At 45.1% G+C, this 27,914-nt stretch overlaps 1 protein-coding gene across 1 annotated transcript in view; it reads left to right on the plus strand.

Moving 5' to 3' along the window:
- The first annotated feature begins 916 nt into the window (after positions 1-916).
- The window catches only part of zbtb46 (zinc finger and BTB domain containing 46), a 33,948-nt gene continuing 6,950 nt past the window's right edge, over positions 917-27,914 (plus strand). The window contains exons 1-3 of the mRNA XM_070911067.1: positions 917-1,102; positions 1,276-2,212; positions 23,450-23,731. Coding sequence (XP_070767168.1) covers positions 917-1,102; positions 1,276-2,212; positions 23,450-23,731 — 1,405 coding nt within the window. The remainder of the gene's footprint in view (positions 1,103-1,275; positions 2,213-23,449; positions 23,732-27,914) is intronic.

The raw sequence follows: 27,914 nt of genomic DNA on the forward strand, positions 1-27,914 counted from the left end.
AGGGTCTTTTCTCTGTAGTTTTCAGAAAAACTTTGTGTTCACAACCTAGACTGAACTGCATAAGATGAGAAACTCGAAGGTGAAGGTTCAAGAGTGAATTTTCGTCTTAACTAGACAGTTGATTGAATATTCACAGTCAAAGGAGAGATGGGGAAAAAAAATAACAAGGAACTGAGGCTGTGTTTATTGATAAATTTAATGGTAAAGTGGTCTGTACTAAATGAGGTGTTTTTCTCCCTCTCAACTGTTTTGTGAAAGTGTCACGCTTTTTAACTGACATTTTTAATGAGCTTACACACACTCTCTCTCTCACACACATACACACACTCCCACGCACGCACACACACACACACACACACACACACACACACACACACACATAAATGAACCTGTCAGACACGGTTTAAACACAGCGATTTTTGACTATTTGTTACTGGGCTGTTTTTAGACATCAAACTACTGCAGTTGAGATGTGGTTTCTATTGATGCCATTGTTTTTATGTCACAGTCATTACTGAGATATCCTTACCCTGGCTCGTCTTTAAAGGAGTATTCAGCTAAATTTGTCTATTTTTCCCCCCTTACATGAAAATGAGACCAACGCTATATGCAAAGGGTTTGAATATAGCTACGACCATCAACCGTATACATGGATTTAGAGAGAATATATAGGAGAAATACCTGAATGTGACACCAGAAAGAAATCTTGTTTTCTTTCCTAGAAATGTACAAAATGGCTTAGACTTCATTGCTCCTGTACAGTATCTTTCTGCTACTGTACAGTCAATGGTACAACATACTGCATACTTAGAATATTTTGATATTACACAAGGTTACACCTGAAGTTCATTTCTTGCGTGTCTTCTTTTGTTTCCCAGCAGATGTTTGGAGGAGAGGCTTTTGTTCAGCTACACAGATGAACAACAGGAAGGAGGACATGGAGATCGCCTCTCACTATCGTCAGCTCCTCAGAGAGCTCAATGAGCAGAGGCAGCATGGCATCCTCTGCGACGCCTGTGTCATTGTGGACGGAAAGATCTTCAAGGCCCATAAGAACGTCCTCCTGGGCTCCTCACGCTACTTCAAGACTCTTTACTGCCAGGTAAGGGACTGCTACACTTGGGAAGGGTCAAGGGAGTCTGATGAGTGCTTGTTTTTCCTCTCAGATCATAGTAGTTTTGTTCTGTGTCTTTTCCGATTGAGAAAGCAATGTCAGAAGTTGCGTCATCCTGCATGTGATAAATAAACAAGAATACACTCTTTCTCACCATTCAGGTTAAAAAAGGGGCAGAGCCTCACCACCAGACTACTGTCACTCACCTGGACATCGTCACAGCGACAGGCTTCAAAGCCATCCTGGACTTCATGTACTCAGCGCACCTCGCCCTCACCAGTAAGAACGTGATCGAGGTCATGTCAGCCGCCAGCTACCTGCAGATGACAGACATTGTCCAGGCCTGCCACAGCTTCATCAAGGCCGCGCTAGACATCAGCATCCGCTCTGAGATGGCTGATGAACTGGCCGATTTTGAGATGGGAGCTGCTGCTGGCATAGGCGGAGGCGTAGGAGGTGGAGGTGGAGGAGGAGTAGTGGGTATAGCAGGACCAGGGGGTGTTGCGGGAGCGGGTTTAGGAGGAGGAGGAGGAGGAGGAATAGTGGGCATGGCTTCTGAAGCCCTGGCCTCCATCATGTCTGGTCGCAGCACCTCCCCTTGGCTGGCGCGCCGCACCAGTCCGGCCAACTCTTCTGGGGACTCGGCCATCGCCAGCTGCCACGAGGGAGGCAGCACGTATGGCAAGGAGGACCAAGAACCCCCCAAGAGCCACGAGAGCCAGGAGGAAGCCTGCCATGACTCCCAGCCCGCCTGGCCGCACGACTACAGGCCTGTCACCGTCAAAGAGGAACAGGTGTCCCCCGCCTCCTCCTCTCATCCCCGGGACACTCCCAGGGGGGCAGCCCAAAGCCAGGGGGAGCAAGGGGCTGGAGGGGCTGCTGGAGGAGGTGGAGAGGGACCCTGGCAACCCCTATCAGGGTCAGGGCGGAGAAAGAACAGGAAGAACAAAGACACGGTCAGACATATTACCCAGCAGGCTGAGAGGAACTGGGACAGGGAGCGGGACAGGGAGAGGGACAGGGACAGTAGGCCTGGATCTCCTCTGCCCTCCATGCTGGCTGTGGCTGGATGGAACTACAACGGACAGGAAATCCCAGGTAAGGCTGATAAACCTGCTCCTTACAGTGTTTGCTCTCTCCTGTCTTTGGGAAGTGCTACTGCATATTTTTATGTGATATAGATAAAACTGACAGTGCAGTAGATTTGGGTCATCTCACAGCAATGATGAAAGCAAGCCGTGTTTTTTCAGGTCCAAATAGTCACAACAACAGATGAAATTAACTTAGACTTGCTCTCAAAATGGGAAGGATGGACGCAGGCCAAAAGAAATGCAGACCTGCACTTCTTGGAACGGAATTTGGGGTGCTGATTTGATGACTTTGAGGCTTTAGAGTTTCCCAGAGCTGCTGCAGTTTTGTAATGTTGGTACCTACTTAATTAGTTATCCAGTCATGTAATTAGTGAATGACTGGTGAGATAATAAGATTAGGTTAAATAATTAGGTGAGAGTGTTGTCCCAACACCTAACTACAATAGAACACTTTCTAACCAACAGGACAGCAGCTGCGTGCAAGTGATCAAACTGCTTTGTTGACTTTGCTTGAACTCAAGTTCAACAGAGTGCACATGACGCCTTACAGTACATATGCACTTAGACTTTGAGTCCTGCGTGGATATTTCAATGCAATGCAGCCATCCGCACAGTTTACTAGTATAAAATGACCTCTTTTCCTCCTCCGGGGTTGAGATTAGTGAGCTTCTACACTAACGTGTTAGGCCTAAGATGATTATCTCAAATCTTGGAGGTGTGAGGTAAAGCCTGGGTAAATGCAGATGGATAATACAATCCTCTTCTTACTGCAGTTTATGTAACTCACACTCCCACATAAACAAGCAAATGCAAACACAACACAAACACACTTAAGCACACATATTTATTTTGAGAACGTGTCTCTTGATCCTCAGCCTTGCAGAATTGTTTAGTGAATTCCTTTACACTAAAAACTAATACATGAAAAACACTTAACAGCGTGTGTTTGTGTGTCTATGTGTGTGTGTGTGTGTGTGTGTGTGTGTGTGTGTGTGCACTAGCAGGCCCAAGGCGTCGATAGGTAGATCATTAAAAGTAAGAGAAGCTAATCCTGGGCGCATTAAGGGAGTTGGCTGTGAAATGGGCACACGCGTCGCACAGCGAAAGAAAACAGGATAATTGAATTGACCTGGGTCACTGCGCGGATTACCAGCGCGTCCTCGCCATCCCAGGCTCCTCCCCCTCTCTCTGGGGTTTAGGGAAGGACCTTCTCGAAAGGGCAAGAGGAGGGAAAAGGGAGAGAGAGTGGTAGATGAGAGGGGTAATGACAGTGAGAGAGAGAAAAAACAGAGAAAGGCGGAGAAGACAGAGCATCCGTACGGGCTTATGAGGGTTTGTCTGCTTAGCTCCAAGTGTCCTAAGTCCCCGATTTTGTGACCTGCAGTCAGACCTTATTATGGTGTCCAAGTACATCTTGTCTTGAGCTTCAGAGTCACACACATGCAAAACCACATACACCCACAAAGTAAATAGCACTATTAAGCCAGTTGGCCAGTTCCATGGTTCTGCGCTGTGGTAGAAGGTAGAGTTTTAGTTTGGCTGTGGTGAAGCAACCATTACCAAGAGAAGTGTTTCCTCACCTAAAGGTTAGAGGAAGTCTAGTGTTGCTGCTGGTATAGACTCACCTGGTGTTAGCCAAAAGACAACCATTTATCTCCGCTTTCAACTGGGTTTCGGGACTAGGCTCACAATGGAGAAGCGCGGGGGGAAGGAGGAAACAAGAGCCCTTGTATCATGAGATTATCAACTATTTGGGTCTCCTTCAAAGGGCCGACCTCGCCATTTAGCAGTAAAATATCATGTTACCAGTGGGCTTACATGACTTTTAAGAGTGGTAGTGTATGACAGTCAGGATATGTGTCACTATTGTGTGTTGAGTGAAAGTTTGGGGGTTTGCTAAACAGGTTTAGTGAGGTCATTATTGGAGCCTGTATGGGGGTGTTGGTGTGATGTTTTGATTGTGGGAGTGCTCTTCTATTTCTGTCATTGTGATGCCAATAAGTTCTTACATTGAAAAACCTTTTAAAGTGAGGACATTTTTGTTACTTTGGCCAAGTCAGGGTCAAAAATACACAAGATCTCTACAGGCTTATCAGAGTTTGTCTACTTAAGTCTTAAGTCTCCTTAAGTCCGGATTTTGTCACCTACAGTAGGAGATCCAAATCAGATGTACGGGCATATGGAAGGGCCAAGTAATTAGAAATGATGTACGATTCTATTTAAAGTTTCTATTTACAACACTGCACAGCACTGCAACTGTAGGCCAGGTAGACAGCAAAGAGCTGTCACATGCTCGGCGTGACACAGTTTGGAAATGCTGGCTAGCACGTAAAATAATATTAACTTGATAATGAATAAAAACAAATATAATGAAAACATGACAATATCACTGTGATTGTTGGATTTTAGGCAATAAAATGCATCAAAATGATTACACTTTAATTCATTCATTCATTACTTCATTACTTCTACTGGCGTGTGCGCTCATCCAAGCAAACAAAAAGCAAATTATTTACTTTTCAATTATATAAAATGGAGACAAGCAGAAAAATTTGGGGCATTGCTTGATAAATGACTTCAACGATTTATCGATTTTCAATACATTTTCTGTCAATCGAGTAATAGACCATTTTTTTGCAGCGGACATTTTGACTAGTCACAGCAGGAAAGCCACCGGTGTCCCAATAAGCTTCGACAGTAATACGGCAGGCACACTGATATCACCTCAACTCACCTAAATAGAATGCAGCCATTATTAACGTCATCAATTACACCCTGTGCGTTTCCTGCTATCACATGTCAAGATGTCTGTTGCGAGAAAGGTCTGTTATTGATTAAGCAGCTGATCATTTCAGCAGTCCCTTTTTGTTTAGGGTTAGGTCAACAGTTTAACTATTTAGGTCAATGTGGAAAGGTATTTGGGAAGCAGGATAACAGAACTTGAAGATATGTGTTGTTCCATGAAGTCCAGTTGTTGGTTTCCATGAAGGGATATAGTAGGCATAACGGAGAAAGGGCACCTTCAGTCTGAGATGAGTTTAATTGCTTCATTCTTTATTGATGAGAAGTGCCGAGACACTCTCTCTCTCTCTCTCTCTCATTCATCTGTGATCGGTGTCCATGCTTTACTATTAGAAACGCTTATATTACATGCAACGCAGGGGGCTGCTTGACCGAGGATTTCGCTGGATTATTCTGTAATATAAGGATCATATATAGCTGTGTAAAGGCTCAGTGTATTAGCGTGGAGCCGCTTCGAAGCGCTTGCATGAAAATGCCGTGTGCCTGTGTTGACATAAACAGCTGCAGGAATTAGGATTTGTTTTCTTTAGATCCCCTTCCCTTGCAAACATCTGCTGTGTTCACTTGATGTCATTATTGAGGCCACTAAGCACTCAACTTCCTTTTCTCTCTCTCCCGCTTAACGCTTGATCTCACTCTTTCTTCCGCTCACCTTGTCTGCTGACACAAATATTTGAAATCTTACTTGTGAATTAGGAGGAAGAAATCAGGACTGCATTCCAGTGATCTGATCATGTGCGTATATTTTTTTCTGCGCAATACTATATTAGAGGTGACAATTTTTGAGGAGGGGAGTTTTTAAATAGTCTCTTCTGCTGCCTGCTTATGTTGTAAACCTTGAAATAATTACCTGGAATTATTTTTAGTTTGGCCCCCGCTGCTTCTTCCAGACCTGGATTAAAAAGCATCTGCAAATCAAAGACAAGAGTGTTTTTAATTTAAGCGTCAAGCTTTTTAAAATAATTCAATATATTCTTCTTTGATGCCCCATATCAGCCTCTCCTCTTGTAATCCATGTGGTGCTGAAACGACGAGTCGATTAATGAATTTGTTGATCGACAGAAAATAATGATTATGAAAATGCAAAAATGTCAAACATTTGCTGGTTCCAGCTTCTCAAATGTGAGGATGGGCTGCTTTTTTCAGCTTTGTTTGACTGTAAATTGAATATTCTAAACTAATTTCTGACATTTTATCAACTAAATGAATTGATTAATTGAAAAAATAATCACCAGATTAACAGATAATGAAAATAATCTCAAAGTGCACCCTTAATTCCATGCTATTTGTGATACATTCTGACCATAAAGTACACTCCAGTATAATTGACATAAGCTATGTCTGGTTGCATCCTTGCTAAAATATGCTTGCCACAATATTTCAGTATTCACTCTTATTCAGTTCCCTTCAAAATGGATAGGTCTTTTTTAAAGAGCAATATATAAAGAAATAATTACATGAAAGTCATGATTGAGTATCTCTAAAATATAGATTTTTCAGTCTGTAAATGTGTCATTTTGTTCACAAAGGCTTTCAGTATTTTCCTTACAGTCTATGCTATTATTCATTTTATTAAAGTAGGTGTCACCCCTTCAAAAGACATGTCGTTTTGGAGGCCGAACCCGTTCGTTCTGTGGCACCTTCACTCTCAGACTGAGAGGAAGCCTGAGCTGGTGAAAAACATGAGTTAACGATTGATTTCTCTCCTACGTCTTTTATACTTGGGGCAAACACCAACTTGATCTTTATCCCACATAATAACAGCACTGGAAATACTTTTTGTTTGTTTTTTTTTTCCTACACACACACACACACACACACACACACACGGGGTGACCTTTAGTGGCAGCTTGGGGGATTTTGGCAATCCGGTACATGGCCAGTGTGATGTACACGCACACTCTCTCTCTCTCACACACACACACACACACACACACACACAGCTTAGAGCATCTGATTATGTAGACGTGAACAGTTCAATCACACGTGGGCTGTTTTTTCCATTTCCCTCTAGCTGTTGCACATTGATTACATCGAGAATCTTTTTTGAAATCCAACATCTTTATCTGACTCTCTTCCTCTCCTCTCTGTGGCCTCAGAGTTCCCCTCCTCAACCACTAATACGTACACTGACACACATGCACATGCCCACAAAGAGATACAAAAAAAAAAAGAAAGTCAAATCGTTTTTTCCGTAGAACCTTTTCCTGTTTATTCCAGCGAGCTCTGAAGCGCTGCAGTTAGCGCTGCATGTTTTGGCTTGTTTGAGTTCAGATCTTCATCCTCTGGAGCTCCGGAGCCTCCTGGACTCACCTGGGGCCCCGCAGACAGGCGCTCTCAGAAATGCCCTCTAGTTTGCACTTCCGCATAAACTTTGTCTTTTTTTCTCTCTCTCCCACTCTCTCTCTCTCTCTCTCCCTCCCTGCGCTCCTCTCCCCAAGTCTCAGCAGTCTAAAGGTGAACACTTGAAATAATGAATCGGATCCCCCGTTCGCCCCCTTCCTCTCTGTATTCCAGTTAAGACTCTCCCCATAGTATTTGCACTTCATTAAACTTGAAATAGGTTTAATATTTAAAACACCGTGAACAGATTTCAACCCCCTCACCCCTCGCACACCTCTCCACTTCTTCTCTCCCTTCTCCTCGCTCTCAGTTTAATAATCTACTCTCATATTTCCTCCCTAATTCACTCCTCCTTCATTAAAAACCAAAATAGATTTAATATTTCAGACTGTGTGGACTTAATTTTTAACCTTGGTGCTTGACACGCTATGGGTTAGATAACTACATCGTGTTGAGGCCTCTCCCCCTGTATTTTCTCCTCTCTACCCATGTCTTTCTAATTTTTTTTGTTGTGGCTCCTGGTTCATCTTTCTTACTTTTTCCACAGTCTATTATCAGTTCCGTCTCTCACTGTCTTTGTACTCCAGCCCATTTTCTGTGTCTCGCTCTGTCTCCCCCACCCCCTATTTGCTCTGTCTCTTTGTCCTCTGACTGCACAGATGATTTCAGCCCTTTCCTCCCACCCTATTGACTTTTGTGGCCTGCTCACCCCACCTCCCTCAGTTTCCCTTATTCCCTCCGTCCTCTCCTCCCCCCTTTTGTGCCCTGCTAACACACATACAATACCGTTCTTTCCCCCTTTTTCCTCTTTCTGTCTTTCTCTCTTATGTCAGCCTCCTTTTCGGCCCCCATGAAAGTTCCATTATCACCGTGGAAACCAATCATTTCTCACCGCCCACCAACCATCTTTGTCATATGACCTCACATCCTGCTGGACATTATGGGCAGTCCACCAGCTAAAAGCCCCTTCTCCTACTCCACCACGCCATCACACCACACCACACACACATTCACACAATTTTTCACACTCTTGCTGTCTGTCTTTTTCTCTCGCAGCTCTCTCTCTCTCTCTCTCTCAGTTTTCAATACTGACACCTGCTCTATTTATAATTCTCTGGCTTTAAAAGAGCCATTTTGGACAGGAAGCTGCCCCCTCCCCACTCCTGACCGTGGCTTTTTTCCAAAACGTCAGCACCCCCCTACCTCTCCACCTCCTGCCCCTGGAACAGGCCGGAGAAGGATTGCTGGGAGGAGAAAAGAAGGAGGAGTGTGTGTGTGTGTGTGTGTGTGTGTGAGGTGGGGGGGGTTAAAGATTAGCCATCCCACCCTGAGTGCACCTGGGTTTGGCCCATGTGTGTGCTTTAGTCAGCCACGGCCCACACACATACTGCACACACTAACTTACACGCAAGCATATAAACACATGCATTTCGTAACACCTGCAAATGTCCTGTGAAATATGTGTAGAGTACAATCCCTACATTACACTTCAAAATGCATGTGGTCTACACACACACACACACACACACACACACACACATCTCTTGGCATTGATCACTCAGGTCTAAGAATTAAACTACCCAGAATGCATCCTGACAGGATGTCCTGTTGGAACAGCGCAGGGGTGGGTGGTTCAGGAGGTTTCTGCGGTTGAACATTCACAGCAGTACCCCCACAGCTCAAGCCTTGCCCCCACACGTCAACACACACTTTCAAACTCCATGACATACCCCAAATGTCTATACACAGATATATCAAGGGTTGCGGTTAACTTTGTAGATCACACACACACACACACACACACACACGCGTGTGCGCACACACACCTATAGATTCAGCAAACATCCTCTTTAACTCAGCTCAGTTATTTATTCTAATGCTCAATTCCATCTTTAAAGGAAGATAATACCTGAGGGGCTTTGGATCATTTCCCATTGCTTCCCTGCTTACTTTCCAAAACACACTTTTCCTTTCATACCAAGGAAGAAATACTATATGATTTCAGCTTAATTTCGTCTAATTTTTTGGTGTCTAAAAAATCATTAATACCCTGAATCCTGGTCAAAACAGATTTTTGAAATACCATTTGCCTGGCAAACACTCTGTAATTCAACCATTAATATGTTTTTTTTTTTACATACTGAGAGGGTTTGAGTATTAAGTGGGTGAATAATCAGCAGGGCATTTGCATTTCCCACTTTCTGTTACTGGAAGCATAAGCCAGGGGTTTTCAAGGTCTGATACTGTGCCCCCCCTTAGACAAAATTGAGACAACTGTGCCCCCCCAATACCCTTCTCTACTCTATTTATATAGTGCAACATGAAAAAAGTTTATATTAAGGGATTTGTCACTCCTATTACTATTTTTTGTCTTACTTCTGTTTGCAGGATAAGCATGCTCCAAGTTTGTAACTACATTTCCCATAATGCTTTGGGAGCTGTAAACAGGAAGTATATAAAAGTATGCTGAATTAGCAGTTCCTGTTTGCACCCATGGATGTAGAGACAACTATCAGTGGATTACTTTGATACTGAAGAAAACTTTCCAAGTCGAATTATGGACGTTTATTTGCGATGGACATCCAAGTTAATTAAAGTGTAAGTCACTGAATCTATAAATATGTGGCTGAGCATGACTTTTGATGGATTGTCTTTCACTTCATGCCATATCTTTGCCTCATGTGACATCTTTCTCTCTCTCTCTGCCCTCCTCCTTTGGGTGCATTTGGAGGCTTAAACCTTGTGTAAAATTGCCTCTCATATGAGCGAGGCCTCCTTCTCCTCTTCGATGAGAGATCCGTGACGAGGCTCCTCTTTTGGAGATATGAGATGGAGATGTGATGTGATGTGAGCTAGGATGCCTCTCTCCTCTCTCCTCCAGTGATCTGATAGCCAGTAATGGGCCCTGTAGCTGTGAGCCTGGCAGCACTGCTCACTGTGGCTTATGTGTCATACTGTAACCCAGCATTCACCGAGAGTTAGTCGAGCAGCCGGGATATTGAAACTAGTAAAATGTGTGTGAGAGAAAGAGGGGCAGATATATACACTGGCAGACTGACTGACATGAAGAAGCAGAAACAGTAACTTTCGTGAAGAGTTGAACCTTAAAAAAAAAAAAAAGAAGAAGTGCTGTACAGTAAGCCCTTGGCTGGGATCTGTGCTCTCTTTCTCTCTCATTTTCAGTCAACCTGGAGTTCCTCTTTCCCAGTCTGTTTATTTTAGAAAGGTGGCTTTGTTCTATTTACCGTACCCACTCCCTCGGCGGCCTCTACCCCCGTCAGACCAGTTAGAAAAGGGGAGCGACGAGGAAGAGGAGGGGGGGATGGGGTGGGGGGGTGGGGGGGCATGATGTTTGGACAAACGGACAACCCGAACAGGATATAGAGGTCTACAGCCTGTGGGTGTGTCGGTTTGGCCGAGGTGCAGCTCGCACACAAACACACACACACACACGTACGCACAATCGTGGGAGTGTTCCCGCTGGAGGGCAAAGTCTCCCTTCCTCTTACACATTCATTCTCTCCTTTTCCCTCCTTCCCTTCATTCCCCCTTTCCGCCGTCACACCCCTCCACACCTCCTTCCTTTAGACCTCTCTTTCTCCTTCATCCCTCATTCCTTCTCTTGTGACAACCCCCCCCCCCCCTCTCTCTCTCTCTCTCCTCCTCCTCCTCCTTTTGAAAAGAGGAAAAAAAGAAAGTGTTAAAGATACAGAAGAGTTGGCCAACAGCAATGAGAAACTAGGAGGGAGAGGCCAAAATCACCACAGGGGACAATTATGGCTTGGGCTGTGTACATACAAGTGTGTGCCTGTGAATTTGTGTGTACATGTGTGTGGTTCTTTTTGGGTTTGATAGTTATAGAGGCGTTGAAGACAGTCCTGGAAGCCACTATCTGTCCTTCACAACTATTTGTCCCCTCCTCCTCTCCTCCATCCCTCCTTCCCTCTGTCTGTTTGGACCTTCCTTTCCATCCCGTCAGTTCACGCTGTCACTTCTGTTTTCACTCATCTCGTACACTGGAGCTACGGCCGCTGCTTGAGTACAGTATGTGTGTGTGTGTGTGGTTTCACATTGAGTCTATGGGCTTTAAATAAAGGCAGGGCTGTGGATTCAACTTCCTCCTCATCAGTAGAATCCATGAGCTTCTGTATCTGTTTGTTTGCTCGTGTCAAACTTGAACTTACTGGTTCTGTTAAAGTAAGAAACTGACTTCATGATCACATTGATGTTTGTAATAATGTTCTATACAACAATATACAGCTCAACTGTATGTCACGCAATTTATTCCATTTCAGGATGGTACATTTTGAAAAAGCAATGCCTTATAGTTGTTTATTTAATATTTCTGTTTTTAGCTCCTTTTAACAAACAGGATTTTCCACAAGGCTAAAACCGTTGCGGGTTAACGGTCAGCAGCTTGACAGACTGAAGTCAGTCAAGTGGCGAGCTGTGAGAATGGACTTGTCAATCTCCTTTGTCCAGACATGGCTGTGACAATAGCACACCATCTTGCCTTTTTTAAAGCAGATATAATCCAACAATCAAATAACTATGTGTAACGAGAAGGGGGGTCATTGTGACGAACTCGCAGACAAATATCACCCAACTCTGCAGCTCCCCTCAGCTCTGTTGAACTTTTTAGCATCTTGCAGCTCATTGTTTTGGTTCTCCAGCCCACAAACTTTACTGTTTTGGTTCACTAGCACTGCTCTCGTTAGTGTCTCATCAGCACAGAAACCCAACAGCATCAACATGTAGACGAAGTTAGCGACTAGCTGGTGAACATAGTTTATCAGCCAGGTATTCTCCTCAGGAGCTGATGGAGGCGAAAAAAGAACAAAAAAATGAGTGGATATTGGACTTACACCCGCCAGGTCACCAGTAACACGACTCCTAATGAATGCTAATATTGCTCGGTATCTGTTGGATGTGGAAATAGGCAACTGCTTGCTGACAAGTTCGCCATAGCAACTTACAAGGCGATAATATTTCAGTGTTTAGAACTTGTTATAATGACACGGAAGGGTTATATGCACATTGTCTCGCTGGAAAAACATCATGGGTGTTGGAGTTTTATGAATGCTAATTGTTGTTTAAGTTTATTAAAATCACGATGGGTTCAAATTCTTATCGCAGCACCTGTAGTAGATACTCATTTAGCTTAACCCAAGTCACCTTTTCAGAATGACAGATAAAAGAGAGATCGTATTGAGTTACAGAAGCTTGTAGAACAGCAGCTAGCCAGGAACCGACGGCAGGACTTTGGCTCTCTCTATCCTCAGCTCGTTGTCATTAAACATGATGCTGGTTTTACAAAAAGGGGCCAAAACTCTCCTTTGTTCCCTCTGTCTCCCCCAACCCCTTTGCCCCAGATCACCTGCCTGCCCGTACTCCTCATTGTTTCCACCTTCCTCCACCTCTCTCTGCAACTCTGTCCTCCTCGCTACACCCTTGTACACCAGCAGCAGCATGTAAAGAATAACTTCATCTGATCCATTTGATCTCCTTTCCACTCTCTCCATCTCCCTCCTCTGCCCCCGTCCCTCTCCCTCGTAAGTCAGTATCTCTGAATCTAAAATGGTTCATGGGCTCGTTTCACAGGAGGCCTCCTGCAACAGGGGTACCCGTAAGTTTTTTTTCTTTTTATTAACACTAATTCTCCAGTGGAGACTACATCTGACCTGAGTGGAAAAAAAACTTTAAGGAAGTGAATTCAGAGTGAAAGAGAGAATACTTCAGAGTGCTATAAGGTAAATGAGGGTTTCAGAGTTTGTTCTAAGAGTGTGTGTGGGAAAGCATGTGAGATAGATAGAGAGGTGGAGAGACAGAGTGTATGGTGTAATTGTCTGTGACCCTGGCAGTTTTTTTTTTCTTTTCGTGGTTAGACTGTTTGGCCTTCCCATAGTTCCTCTGGCCTCAGAGACATCCAGCTTCAAGGTTTAGCGTGTGTTTCTGTGTGTGTGTGTGTGTGTGTGTGTGTGTGTGTGTGTGTGTGTGTGTGTGTGTGTGTGTGTGTGTTGTACAGGAGAGGAGAAAGGGGGTTAGAGGTGGATTTGATAGCGCAGGACACCCAGACCTCCCTCTCCACCCTCTCCCTCTCCATACCCCTCTGTTCAGGCCTTGATAAGTGGAGCCTGAGTCTGTGGGGGTTAGGGATTCCTGTCTGGCACAAACACACACATACACATAGAAACACACACACACACACACGCTGGGATCCGCCCGCTCTACATTCCTGTGTCCGACTAAGGAAGCAGCCTAGCCGTCTTCCCCTCCACTCCCAAATTATCCCCTTCTCCTAAAGTCACTGCATACTTATCGCACGCCTCTCTACCTCTCTCTTGCATTCTGACTCATACATACCTCCTCTGTCTACCGTGTTTTCACTCTCTCTGTCCTTCCACTGAGCACGCTGCAAACAGGGAGTCGTAAAAACGTTAAAAAGGAAAAACATTTGCCAGTACTGTGACATAATGTCACCAGTGGAAATACCTGTTCAAAACATGTCTTGTATCATGTTCATGGTGGTTGTGATCTGTCACTCATGAGAAACTGCAGAAACTGCAGTGGAATTAATTCAGTAAATAGCCAGATATTTCACATTTAATGAAAAATAAAATACAAAAGCCCAATTTCAAATATTTCTGCTGCTCATCTCTCTGTCCCTGTGGGTTTTTTTGTTTGATCTATCTCTGCTCACCTTTTTTTTTTTTTTTCAATCTTCTTCTCAAACTCTTACATACACTCTCAACTTTTCCCCTTTCACCCTCCTATCGTTCCCTCTTTTCTCTACCTCCCCTTTCACTATCTGACTCTGTTCATATATTTTACCCCTTTCTTTCCTTCTCTCCCTCCCTCCCTCATCCTACTCCTCCCTCCCTTCCAGGGGTGTGTAACAGGGGTTAGGAAGGGGTCATGTGGTCTTGCACTGCCCTTCTCTCTAATGGCTTCTTAATGAGAGAGTCAGAGAGGGAGAGGGGAGCAGTTTTGAGAAGCTGGGTGAGATATCAGTAGTTCTGCTTAGGGCACTGACTCTGTGTGTGTGTGTGTGTGTGTGTGTGTGTGTGTGTGTGTGCGCGTGTGCATGTCAATGTGAGGCAGTGTGTGTGTGGCTGCACTTTTTGACCGACCCCTTGCTCCATTTCGAGCCCTCTCTGAGCTCCATGTTCCTCTGCGGGGAAAGAGGAAATGACACGTTTGTAGCCTTGAATAAGCGCTGTGGCTCATCACACGCACTGTCCACTGGGTCTGGCTCAGGGGTGGGTGGGAGATGTTGTGGAGGTGAGGGAGGAGGGATGGGGGTGGGGAACGGGCCTGCTCTTTAATTTGCACAGCTTCTGCTGATTTGATCATAAGCAATTAATCTCAATGGCTCGGCTCGGCTGCAGTGGGGGAAGAGAGGATGAACACCGTTCTCTACATGCATGCGCCCCTCGCTCTTGTTTTCCCCTCCGTCCACACAGTGTGGTTTCTACTGTTCTGACCTCATGTACTCTCGTGTCATGGAGGGAGCATGCTGTGGCAAATTGCCATCCAACTTTGATCAGCTCAAGAGTGACACAGATCTCCACTGATCCACTAACACTAAGCTCGCAGCTTGCACAGGTTTGGCTCCCTCATCCACGTCTCATCTGTCTCACTTCCTTCCCCTTGTTGTTCCCCCCGCTCTGTATCCTCATTTTGACCTGGGCGTCTGTGCGCGACAAACACTGCAACTCGTTCCTTCACTTTCCCTTACTGTCCAGTCTTTCCGTCAGTTTTCCTTCTCCCTCTATCTCCCTCGCCCCTTGCTTTTCCTCTCCATGGCACCGTACTCCTCACATGCTGAGGCCAGAACTCTCTCCATTGTTGGAGGCAGGTTGCCAAGGATACAAGCACAGAGAGGCACAGTCTTAATGTTATGAGATGGGAGAGATGAGCAGAGAGAGGGGAGAGGGGCAATAGCTCTTGTACTCTCTGGTCACTGGGCAGCCCGACAACACACTAATGCTCTACGGGGAACACGTAACACCCCCCGCTCCCCGCTCTGTGGAGTGTCTCTCTGTGGACGGAGCACAGTGACATCGACTGTTTGTAGAGGAACCTCTTGTGCTGCTGGTCATCTGCTCTCTGCGCCTGTTGTGACTGTAGTGTGTGATTGCAGTGTACGTCTTCATGTGCTGCGTCTTTGTTAGGCAGCCACTTGATGGGAGGGCTCTTGAGCGGACGGTCTACACAGCATTTGTTCATCTTAACAAAAACCTGAAAAAGTCAAACAATCAAGACTAAAAAATATTTGAGGACATTACAGTTATAAGAGGTCTTGTTTTTTGCTGTACAACAACAGGGGTCTTGATGCTACAAACTAACACAAAGCAAATATCACAATTCATCTTTGTCTATAAGTCTTATTTTCTTTTGACAAGGTGAAAGAATCAGTTCAGTAGTATTGTAGTTCCAACCTAGTATGATAGTCCCATTCTATTTCCAATACAAATCAACCTGTCTCCTAAGTTTCCAGTTTTCTGCCTTATTCTGTCTCTTTCTGTGTGACACTAATTTTGGGTACATTTGTGAATGCTTTGAAGAAGCATTGCACTCTCAACATAATGCTAACAGCCTTAGAATACATGAAGAGCAAGGCTCTGCACACTTAGGTCCAATGCAAGTATTTGATGATAAAGCCTGATTCTTGAGGCGAGTTGATTTGTCTTGGGAACATGGTTATGCTAAACAGGATTTTTGTGGTATTTATGCCTGTTTGATAGCAGAGAGGTTGATATAACATGCAACAACTGGAATCACTGGGAACATTACAGTTATATGGAATGTGGCTTAACCATTTGACTATCAAGACACCCCCGACTGGTCATTTTTAAACAGACAGCAGATACACACACTGATCTGTGCATCCTACATTGGGTGTCCTGGACTTGAGCATTTAGTTTCCTATCTCATGTATAGTTTTATAATCCGCTTCAGATGGAAATATGTTCATTCTGCCAACTTTGCTGTGTTGTTAAACTCGTCCTAAATTCATTTCCAGGGAGCAGTAAAGAAGTAATTATGGCTAGTTAGTTGCCTCGAGCTTCTGAGCTGGTCAGCGTGAGTCGATGAGTGCGTTAACCCACACACCAATAACCCACAGGCTCTGTACAGCATCCCCACCCAGAGTCTTTGTCGTTCTCCTCCTCCACTTTCCATTATCCCTCCTCTCAACCTCTCTCTCTCCCACCTCACCCTTCCAATACGACCCTGGACCGGGCTGGATGGGGCTTTTGGGCACGTGCCCGCTTCACCAGTTCCTCCCTTGTGCATAAAGCCAAGACATAACCTCTGTCTCAATCTCTCCATCTCTCTCTCTCTTTGCTTTTAGCACAAAGCCCTGCGTGTCTGCCTTCCTTCCCCACCCAGCATTCTTTCCCCATGCAGACCTCTCCCCCGCTCTCTCTCTCGCTCTCTCTCTCTGTCGACTTCCCTCCTACCCGCCAACTCGCTCAGCCTCACCCTACCTTTCATTAGCCCACTCTTTATCTCACACACTCACTCGGCTCGCTCTCTCCCCCCTCCACTCTCCTATCTCTCCAGCTTTTACACTCCCTGCACTCTCTCTCTTTTTCTCTTATTCTCCCCCCCTCAGTTGCTTCGGCTTTTGTTTCTGATACATCTTCATTTATTCCTCTATCCCTCTCTTTCCCTGCTGACCCTATTATTTTTATATTCTCTCTCCCTCTGCCATCACTCCCCCTCTCTCTCTCTCTCTCTCTCTCTCTACCTCCCTCCCACTCCTCTCAGTCCCTCTAAGCTGCATTAACTCCCCAGATTACCTTGAGCCCTGCAATCCTCCATCCCCCACGCACTCACCGCTCCCTCTTTCCCTCCCTTCCTTCACTCATTCACTTGCTCACTCAGACTACGTCCACACCATGGCGGCTAATTTTGAAAACGCAGTTTCAAACGTTTGAAAAGGACTTGTGACCACACCAGGATTTTCATGTTCAGCGGTCTACATCCTCACTGAAACACTGAAATAATAGGAAACTTGATGAATCTGTTCTTTGTAGACAGAAAACAATAAAAGTGTGCTTCACTGCCAACATCTGGTAAACAGTGGGACAGACACAGCCATGTTAAGCCTGTGGTCTGTCACCTCCTGCTCTCCATGATGACCTATACTTTGTTTTAATAAAGCAGAACACACAACAATAATTGTTCTCTTTTATATGTTTTTCTGTTTTTGTTGTCAGACAACTGAATGAGCATAAAATAGCTATTTGATCGCGGGTCATCAAAGCCAGATGAACTTCACTCTGCTGCGCTGATAGTGTTGTATTGTGTGATAGTGTGACATTGACAAAATGAGTGATCACAGAGTGAATCGGTGGCAAACGAAATAATAAAAGTCCACTTTTATTTAACCTTCTCTGTCAAGAGTATTATCCATTCTACAAAAGAGAAATAGTGACAGTTATGAGACAGTCAATGGTACAAACAAGTCTTTTGAATAAACTGTGTGAACTCATTTTCCTGTTTGTGACCAAGCAAATCCACTTGCTAACCGCCTTTCATTAACTCTTCATTAAATAATATATTGTTCAATTCTGAGATGAAACAGCCCAGTACAGAGAAAGACTGGCTATACTGGTCTGGCTAGCTCGCCAGCTACAGACTATGGCCCCTTTATGGTAAGACCAGGCCTTAAAGTATATCCACCAGGCAGCAGGTGAGGGCCGAATCAGCGCACTATCTTTTAGAACTTCCAATTTAGCCAAATGTAAAGGTAACAAAACATGGCGACAGGTTACTATATTCTTAATGAGATAACGGCAGAAAACAGCGGCAGCGGCTACCAGGCTTCACATCCTGATATAATGCCCCTGCTGCTCATGTGTTTAATTGTAACTTTCAGATGCATATTTCCAAGCACGCACACAACCACTGTCTTCGAAAAGCTTAGTTTTTTTGGGAGTCAAAAACACGAGCACGGAGGACCAAAACATGGTGGAAAAACATGCATTTTCAAATTTAGCTGGCTTACTGTAGACGTACTCTCACACACTCACTTGCCCCCCCCCCCCCCCCCCCCCCCATCACTAACCCACCCTCCCTCCCTCTCACAGCCTCTGTAACCTCCCCCTCACCTCTCCTCACCCCCCCCTTCACTCACCCACCCACCCACACTCCATCACCCCACCGTCCACCTCTCACCCCACCACTCTTGCAATCGCTGTGCTCCTCTTCTCTCCTCTCCTCCCCTCCACCCACACTCTCTCTTTTTCTCCGAGCCCCCAGCAGTACCACCATCACCACCAGCACCATCATCTCTCTCTCCCTCTCCCTTCCCTGTCTTTTACCACTCTCTTCCCTCTGTCCCTCCCTCCTCTAAAGCCTTCAGGCTCTGCTTGATTTATGCTTGCCCTCCCTATCCACACACACCCCACCACCACCACCCACCCTTCCCTATCTCTCCTGGAGGTTGTGGCCCGGCTAGTCCCTAAAAACAACAGAGAGAGAGAGAGAGAGAGAGAGAGCAAGTGAGAGAGAGGAAGACGGAGAGAAAGAGAGAGAGAGAATAACAACCTCTTTTACTTTCCATCCTCCCTCCTTTTTAACCCAGCATTTTTTTCATTCCCCTCTCCCACACTGCTTTTTAAATTGCCTCTGAATTCTTGAGCTGTTTTAGTGCCTCACTCCCCCTTCTCGGCTGAAATTACTTTTTTACCCTCTCAAACTCTGGCATGCTGAGGAAGCAAGTTCCACCTTCCCTCCCCTCTTTGTCCACTCGAGGACAAACACACACTAATCACATGTACAGTGTGTGGAGCTGTGGAAAAAAAAAAAGGTGAAGGAGAGACTTGCGTTTTCTCGTTTGGAAGCATGTCGCAGCAACGTCGCGTAGACAATACAGCGAGTGGTGGAGTCTTGTGACAACACGGCTCTTGTAATGCCTTGTCCTTTTCAACCTCAGGCTAGCCGAGCCATTAACCAGGCCGACTTAGGGGCAAGGCTTCTTTCTGTGTCTCTCTCTCTGTCACACACACACACACACACATATACACACAAAGATACACAGTGAGAGAGTCTTTCTCTTTTGTTTGCACTCCCATACTCAAACATGCACACAAGCCCTACTTTCTTCTCTGACAGCTCTCTTGTGGTCGACAAGCCTCAGTAACTCGTTGCTTAACCACCCTGGACTTTTTTCTCTCCATTGTGTTTGGCTACTGTCTCTGTTGATTTGAAGGAGTGGTGTGTTGCGTGTGTGTTGTGTGTGACTGGAGGTGTTAAAGGAGTGTGTCCATCAGCAGCCAGGTCATGTGTGTGCATGCGAGTAGGGGGTGTATATCAATTTACATTTGTTCATCCATTTATCTATCAAAAACCTGTATCTTTGGAAAATGGAAACTCCCTCACACAGCAGTGTTTGGCTTCATTTAGAGGGGCATTTGTAGACACACACACACACACACACACACACACACACACACACACACACACACACGGACACACACGGACACACTCCTTGAGCACAATCAGAACAGAAGATCAGAGGTCAAACTGGGTCAGCTGACCCTTCCCTCCCTTTTCAGGCCTTCTCTCTCCTCCTCTTTACTGCGTCAAAGCACGCTCTCTAATAACACAACTCCCCTTGTGAAACACACACACACACACACACACACACACACACTTCACTCAGATATACAGTGCAGCCTCCAACCACACCACATAAAACTGTATCTTCTATCCATTAGCTGTAACTCTCTCAATGGATGATAAATGCAGTATCCCTCACAACACATTTGAAGTATAGTTCAACACACACACATCTTTTATTCCAAGGCAAGTCTTATTCCGCCTTTGCTTTTTCCCACTCAAGCCCCCACACAGCTTGCAGCATCGCTTACACGTGTGCACACACACACACGCAAACACACACATGAACAAAGAGAACCACCATTTCCACATATTTGTCTCTCCTTTTAAAAGGGGGTTTTATTTAGCATAAATGTTGAAGCCAAGGGTGCCCGGCTACCATGGCAACCAAATTAAACGGAGGATCTCTTCAGAAAGCAGAAATCTAAATTATTCGGACTCTTTTATGAAGGGGAAAATGAAAATTCCCTTCACTGTACAGACACCGCTGCACTGTAAAGGCAGAAGAAAGAAAGGGGGAAAAAAAGATGAAGAAAATGCTATTGTTTTTTGTATCTGACCATGCAGTTCAAAGCCATATCCCATGCCATTGAAATTCATAGGTTGTCTCATGACAACCAGTACGTTAACACTCAGCATATGACACAAAGGAATGATGTAACCACAGTGTCTCTAAAACTCCAGATAAACCTATTGCCTCTGAAAGACACCACAATATGTGTGTCTACAAATCCTCAGCAAAACCCAGCACACGTATGATGAAATCCATAAGCTGCGTGCATGGGATTAGGTGCGACTGTTTCTGGTGTGGTAAATGATTTTATCTGTCGGAACAGGATGAGGTTTGAGTAACACACCATCTACGCAGGGCCCGATAAAGCTTACATAAGTGAAGGAGGATTATGTAGTATATTCCGATTATTTGGCGCGGAAGCCTGTTTGTGGTCAGCTGAATACTAATTTCTAATATCTCACGCTTAGTCTCGGAAATGTGGATAAATCCTCAGAAAGCAGGATACTGTATAATGCACGGCAGAGTGTTAGCAGGACAGAGAGAGATTGGCTAATGTGTTTCTGTTGGCTAATGTGTAAAACACAGATTCATTTCACACCTTTTCAGAGTTTTGACTGTCATGCGCGAAGAAATCGTCAAGCAATCACTTTTCCATAACTCCTCCGTTTAATCTGCAGTGTGTGTGAGTGAAGCATTGTTACTGTATGACTGCGAGGAGGGCGGACATGTTCCATCTGTAGATGCACGTGTCCAGGGGATGCTGGGAAAAGTGGTCAGGGGTCATTCACTCGTCCAATGAACAGATGAGTGGAGGGAGATGGGGGTCAGAGGTGACCCTCTTTTCTCTCTCCCCTCTGCTTCCTCTCCTTCCATTTGTCTGCCTCTCCTTTCTCCATATATGTGTACATGTGTGTGTGTTTGCGCGTGTGTGTGTGTGTTTGTTGTTGGCCCACAGCAGATCTATGTTATTGATTGACTCCTGTGGCTGCTGGGCTGCCCACTGAAGGAGGGGGCAGAGCTCTAATGAATTCCTGCACCTCGTGCCCCTTGCGCCAACCCCTGCACCCCCTCCTTAATTAACTTTGTGTGTGTTTGTGCGGGTGGGACAGAGGTGTGCGTGGATGCATGCGTGTGTGTTTTGTGTGTATCTTCTGTACTTCCTCCACAGCTCAACACCCCCGCTTCTACACTCCCCTGCCTTTTTTTTTCTTTCTCTCTCTGTCCGTGCCTCCTCTCTTCTTTCTTCATTCCTCCTACAGTACTTTATCTCCTCTTTTTATATCTTCCCCTGCGTCTGCTAGTAGTTTGATGGCCGCTGATTACTTCGGATGTATGTCACTCTTATCTGTTGCGCCCCCACCGTCCTCAATATCTCCCTCATATCTCTACACCTTTCAGACCTATGAGTGTATGTGCAACCGTGCATACAGAGCGTGATCACAGATCTGTGATCATTTATCTATACTGCGCTTGAAAAATGACTGACAGTGTGTGTGTGTGTGTGTGTGTGTGTGTGTGTGTGTGTGTGTGCGTGCGTGTGAGGCAGAGTGGTCAACATTGACCCAGTAGGCTGGGAAGAGGCTGCATACCCATCGGTATTCCAGACGTGGAGGCAAACTACTGTCTCTGTCACCTTGACTCCCCCTGCAGCAGATGAGCACTGGGCTGCGTAGGAAACACTTAGCACTACCTGACTGTAGTTAAAATGGACAATAGGGCTATTTTGTTCTCTTGCTCCCATTTGATTTTTTCACCCTTTCTTTCTTCCTTTGCTTTTCCACCTCTTTCTGTTCCCCCACGTCACCCCTGCTCCCTGTCCTCACTTTGTTTATCCCCCATTAGCTTTAAATGTGATTTCAGCTGTCACCGCATGGGCTTTGTGGAGCGGTAGACTTATATATTAGGATGTCAGAAGGTTTCTGTCCAAAACAATCACACATAATTATGTACACCCCCCCCCCACCCCACCCCTTTAAGGCAACAACACGCAAGTCTGCATTGGTGCTAAGCCGTCCGTGTGTTTGTTTTAAGCGTAGACAAGCCATTCTTTCAAAGTCTCTAAGCTTGTGATGTGCGTGGTGTGTATTTTTGTCTAAGTCTTTGTTAGAGAAAGCAACCTGTCATCAGTTAAATGTCAATTAGGAGGCAATGAAAGTGTGTGTGTGTGTGTGTGTGTGTGTGTGTGTGTGTGTGTGTGTGTGTGTGTGTGTGTGTGTGTGTGTGTGTGTGTGTGTCTCTGCTTTGAGCGGAGCTGTCGTCAGCAGTGTGGCCTGACAGTCTTGTAGATCTACAGTGGAACCTCCAGCGACATGTCTACTGCTGACAGCTTCTCTACAAGCTCTGCTTTCAACGACACTGACGGCTAAACACACACACAAACACACACACACCACGTCTGTGTCTGCCTTTCCCTCTCTCGCTGTCTCCTTATGATCTCCCTGTATTTTTGTTGACTGGTGATGATGAGGTATGTTAGGGAGTCGAGGAGAGAGAGAGATGATTCAGAGCGGTGACGTGTTGGTAGTTGCTACCGAAAACACTTGGTGTGAACGATGACTCGGCTGAGAGGTTTGAAAGAATTGTTTTAATATGGTGTGGGTTTTTTTGTATTTTCACTCAAGCTGCTATTACTGTCGGGTGAAACCTTTAAATTCACTAAGCGACAACTATTCAAGTACAATGTTAGGGTCTTTTTTACTTCGATCACCATCCCTTTTTATTCCTTTTGAAAGGGTTTCACAAGAGTGGCAGGAATCCCAGCCTACAGAGAAGCATGTAATCCCTCGAATTTAGTTTAAACGGCGCTGTGTGAAATGTTTTGAGGCATTGTCCCTTACCACCTACTTGGATTTCCCTGCTTTAGTTTGTGTTGTTTTAAAAGCCATGTTAATGTCAATCATTGATGGCTGCAGAGGAACCTCACCCATCTTCTGTTACTTCGTCTCTATTCAGGGGCAGACGTGACCGAACCCAACAGCTCAGACAGCCGCGGCGAACGCCTCGACTTCTTCCTCAAGCAGGAAGAGGCTCTCACCACAGAGCCCAGCTACCTGGGTTCCAACGAATCGGAGGAGGCCGGAGGAGGAGCCGGGGGCGGAACGATCTCATCTGTGGCCAATCTGAAGGCAGCGCTGATGAGTAAGAACAGCCTGCTGTCACTGCGGGCTGAGATGATGGGAGATGATAACCCCTTGCTGTACGAGTACCTGCCCAAAGGAGCACACTCCCTGTCTTGTAAGTCACTATTTACTAACGCTGTGCTCACACTGATTGTTACGCGCACACACCCAACCAGCCACACACCTTATTATAACTTAAAACCCAGGTACACACAAACTTGCTTCAAATCTACTAGTGTATTTTGGAGTACCTGCTCATGTGGTCACCTGTGAGACATAAAACATACAGGCTTGACCGCTTTTGACATGAGTATCCTCTGCAGAGTATTTTCCCTCATCAGCCACTGTATTTGGATAACTCTGAATGCATGTGTGTGCGTGTGTGTGGTGCCACTTGAGTGTGTAAAGGGTTTGTGTGGCAATGCCAGTGATGACTAGTCAGCGGTGACTCAGTGAGAGAACATTTTGCTGGGATCGCTCTCACTGTCGTGATAAAAATTTGTTTGGTTTTATGTGACAGTGTCTTTGTGCGTATCAGTGGGTCTACAGCTGTATTTCACAGCCGCAAAATAACACAACAGAGCTGCAGGAAGTGTTCAGATATTATTTACTTACCGTATTTCAGTACCAAAGGTGATGAAGCGACTTGCTCTACTCAACTACGGCACAAACCTCTACATCCTGTTAAAAGCACCTTCAAAATAAGGAGTACTTTCTTTAAATGTAATCCCTAAAAATAAGAGAAATGTGATGTCATGTGAGATTTAAATTTAAGCTTTATTCAAGTGTTTGTTTACAGTCGAATTTCAATTTTTTTTTTTCATTATGCATGTGTGCAATCTATACGTGAATAATGTTATGTTAATGGGCCTTCAACAACCTTCCTCCGCTCTTTGAGTGTCTGAATATTTCTCTACATAAGTAGTAAAATAACTCTTTTTATCAGCTAAAATGTTCCACTTTAAGCGTCCACTTACTTTAGAATAAACCATTTTCTAATCAAGTCAATATTAGATCAATAAACATCCTTATTTGTGCTTTTGTCCACACTAACAAAAGATTTTTTCCTTCGTTTAGTCAGTTTTTTGGTGCCTTCAGTGAGGGTGTCTGCATGTGTGTGTGTGTATGTGCCAGCGTGAGCGTTTATTTGCTTGAGTCCATGTCCGCGTGGGCACATTTGTGTGTGTGTGCAACTCGTGTGTTTCTTTTGCTTTTACTGGCTAGTAATTGGATCTTTTGTCCCCGAGTTCTGCCTGTCTTTGTGAGCGGAAGAAAAGCAAAGGAAGGGTACAACTCCGAGCCTAGTCGTGCCTTTTGAGTTGAGCCCCACTCACCTACAAAATAAAAGACAGGGCCAAGACTGAATAGACCAAAACACACGTCCGTAGTTGCACAAACGCGCTCACACACGCACGTCACATCACATCACCCCTTTTGTGCAAGTGTTAAGTGTGTGGGATTGAGATGTTTCTGTTGGCTTAAAGAGGAGAATCAGATGCTGTCACAGCGACAGCCTCACAAGCTCCAGAAAAGAGAAGGAAAGGCTTTTTGATACACGCTCACACTTTACAGATACACCCAGCCTTGACTATATGAATAAGAGATTTGGAGAATTCAGAGAATGTTAATCATTTGTGCCCTGCATGGGGAAAGAAACATGTTGAATGAGTCTTATAGCTGTATTTCAGTTGTCACCAAAGAAACCTCTGGGAGGTTTTTGGTTAGCCAAGCCCTATTTTGAATTCCCTACACAATAGGAGTTTGGGGAAATGGGCTTGTCGAGATGGCCAACAACCTCCCCTCCCTCCCCGGGTCTGTCGCTGTGTCTAAATGAGGACAGAAAATAAACAAACACTGTACCTCAGATTACTGGGCGGAGGATAAGTCTGCCTGGTTTGACAGATCGCTGCTCCCTCCATCCCTCCCTCTTCCCCCCCCTCCTCCTGTTCTCCTCCCTGCTTCTCCTTCACCCCTGCTTAACATCCTTCCTGTCCTTTTTTCCCTCCCGTACTCCCCCTCACGCCATCCATCCCTCCCTCCGTCCCTCCATCTATTTCTCCTTCACCCCTCCTTAACACTCATCCCTCACACTCTCCCTCACTCCCTCCCCTTCTGGCGGGCTCCTGCAGTTCCTCCATATTTGTCTCACTCCCCTCTCTTTCCCCCTCTTTTACTTCGGCTGCGGAGCATCAAAGTATGTTGGTTTAAAATCCTGGGAAAGTATTGATCTAGGCAGAGAGTAGGTAGCAAGGTCACCTGGCCCAATTCAAGAGAGACCACTGAATATCAGCAAAGGGCCTTGACATAGAGCTTGTCTCCCCCTCCCTCCCTCCCTTGTCCTCTCTCTCTCTCTCATTCTCTTTTCTGTATAATTGGCTGTTTAATAAAACATGTTCCTCCTAAAGATTCATACATCCAAAATCGTCCCAAACCGAGAATCAATGTTCTGCAGTTTAACCGTTGAATGCCTTTCTCTCTTTACATTTAGCAATTCAAACTGATCCGACACCCTCCTTGTTGACGGGAGCATGCGATTCAAATGCACAGCTCTCCCTCTTTGCTATCCTTTGCATGGGTCACGGACGACATCCTCCTAGCATGTAGACTGCCAAAATACAGTGGAACCAGTCTGTATGTCAATCAGCCTCCTGAATCCAATTAAGATCATTGGGATTTGGCCCAGCTACCCCTTTGTGAGTCAGACAATCAATGCCAGACAATGGGTTTTGCCGGACCGTCCCTGCGCACCTGTCCACACTGCCACCCCGTACCTGCTGTAAAGAACATCCAATTAACTATAGGGATCATACTGACATTATTGAACTTTTCTCTCCACTGCCTGCTCTCATCACTTCACATCTACTTTTGAAAATTGACTCACCCTGTACAGTAGCTCCCAGTGGCTCCATAGCTCCTCTCCAGAGGTTTTATGATTTTTATTTATGATTGTGACACAAATGTTGTCAATCTGGTGGAAGAGACTTATCAGATTAAAACATTTGGATCCTATATAGCAAACGCCATACCCTCTGCCTTCTCCTTTTAAATGCAAGAGGAAAGGAAGAGCAGTAAGGGTCAATGTAAAATCGATACAGGAGATGGTAATAACTTTCAATCTGGTAGTGGGATTTTCAGTAAAGGTCCCTTAATCCACTTTATATATAATTTTTTTATTTTCCAGAAATCTCTTACCAGCAGGAGATACACAGTGTCTGAAACATGAATCCAAATCCAGGTTTGCTTTCCTTCTTCATTTATAAAAAAAGCATCATTAAGCCTTTTCACCATGGAGTCAGGGAGGACCCCAGTCCTATCTGGCTATTTCCTCCTAATAGATCTATCAAGTTTTAGATTGATTAGCTATTGGCAATTGGTGAGTCACCGTACAGTAATTGCTTCCCTAAAGCATTAACAGACCTTATAGGTCTTGACCCCCATGCTGACGGCAGGTGGAGGAGAGGGCGCAGGTTGTATTTTACTTCATTCTGTGTTGAAGTAATTCAGTTACTCTACATTCATGTATTTTCCTCCTTTTCTATTTCTTTTACTCTTGTCGCTGTGCAGTGAGTCAGCCTGCTGTTATTTGTATTCTTTACGGCTTGCCAGACACAACTGCAATATTAAACTTAGTGGGACAAGATTGCAAAAATTACAGTCGTATGTTGGAAGTCTTTGAGAGGATTGAACGGAGACAGTTTAACGCAGTTAACGCAGATAGTCCTTTCGTGAGAAGTGTCCACTGCCAGAGCACCATTTGTTAATGAGCTGCTCCCTCTCACCTGTAGCTCATCTCTTTACTCTCTGTCTCCATTTCTTCCTCCCTCTTAATGTTGTTCCTCCCGTCACTGCCGGGGGTGGGGAAGAGGAGATGGGGAGTTGAGCATTTGTATGTGTGTTCTCAGTAAGTGGGAGTGGGGAGTGTCGGGCGCGGTAGTTTAACATTCCAGGAATCCGTCCACGGTCGAGCCTCATGGTTGTGTGATTCTGTCCGTTGTGCAGAGGAGGGCAATGAATGGCTAACCCACTGCATAACTCTGAAGACATTCCCCAAAATGCTGCCCACACTCGCACATACTCGTATGCGCACACACACAATCCAGACTGACCTGCAACACATTATACTTTGATTCATATGCACTATAAGAAAAAGAGATGCACTCTCAGTACCAGCTAATGGTGATATTAATGTAGCAGAAAAAGCTTCTGTGTGAATAGTTATGGGGAGCTAAAGGCTCTGTGAGAAATTTGAAATTCTTTATCCAGCATGCCTTAACTTGTTGCTGGTAAACATCTTACAT

The sequence above is a fragment of the Enoplosus armatus genome, chromosome 8 (genome assembly GCF_043641665.1).
Source record: "Enoplosus armatus isolate fEnoArm2 chromosome 8, fEnoArm2.hap1, whole genome shotgun sequence".
Lineage (NCBI taxonomy): Eukaryota > Metazoa > Chordata > Actinopteri > Centrarchiformes > Enoplosidae > Enoplosus > Enoplosus armatus.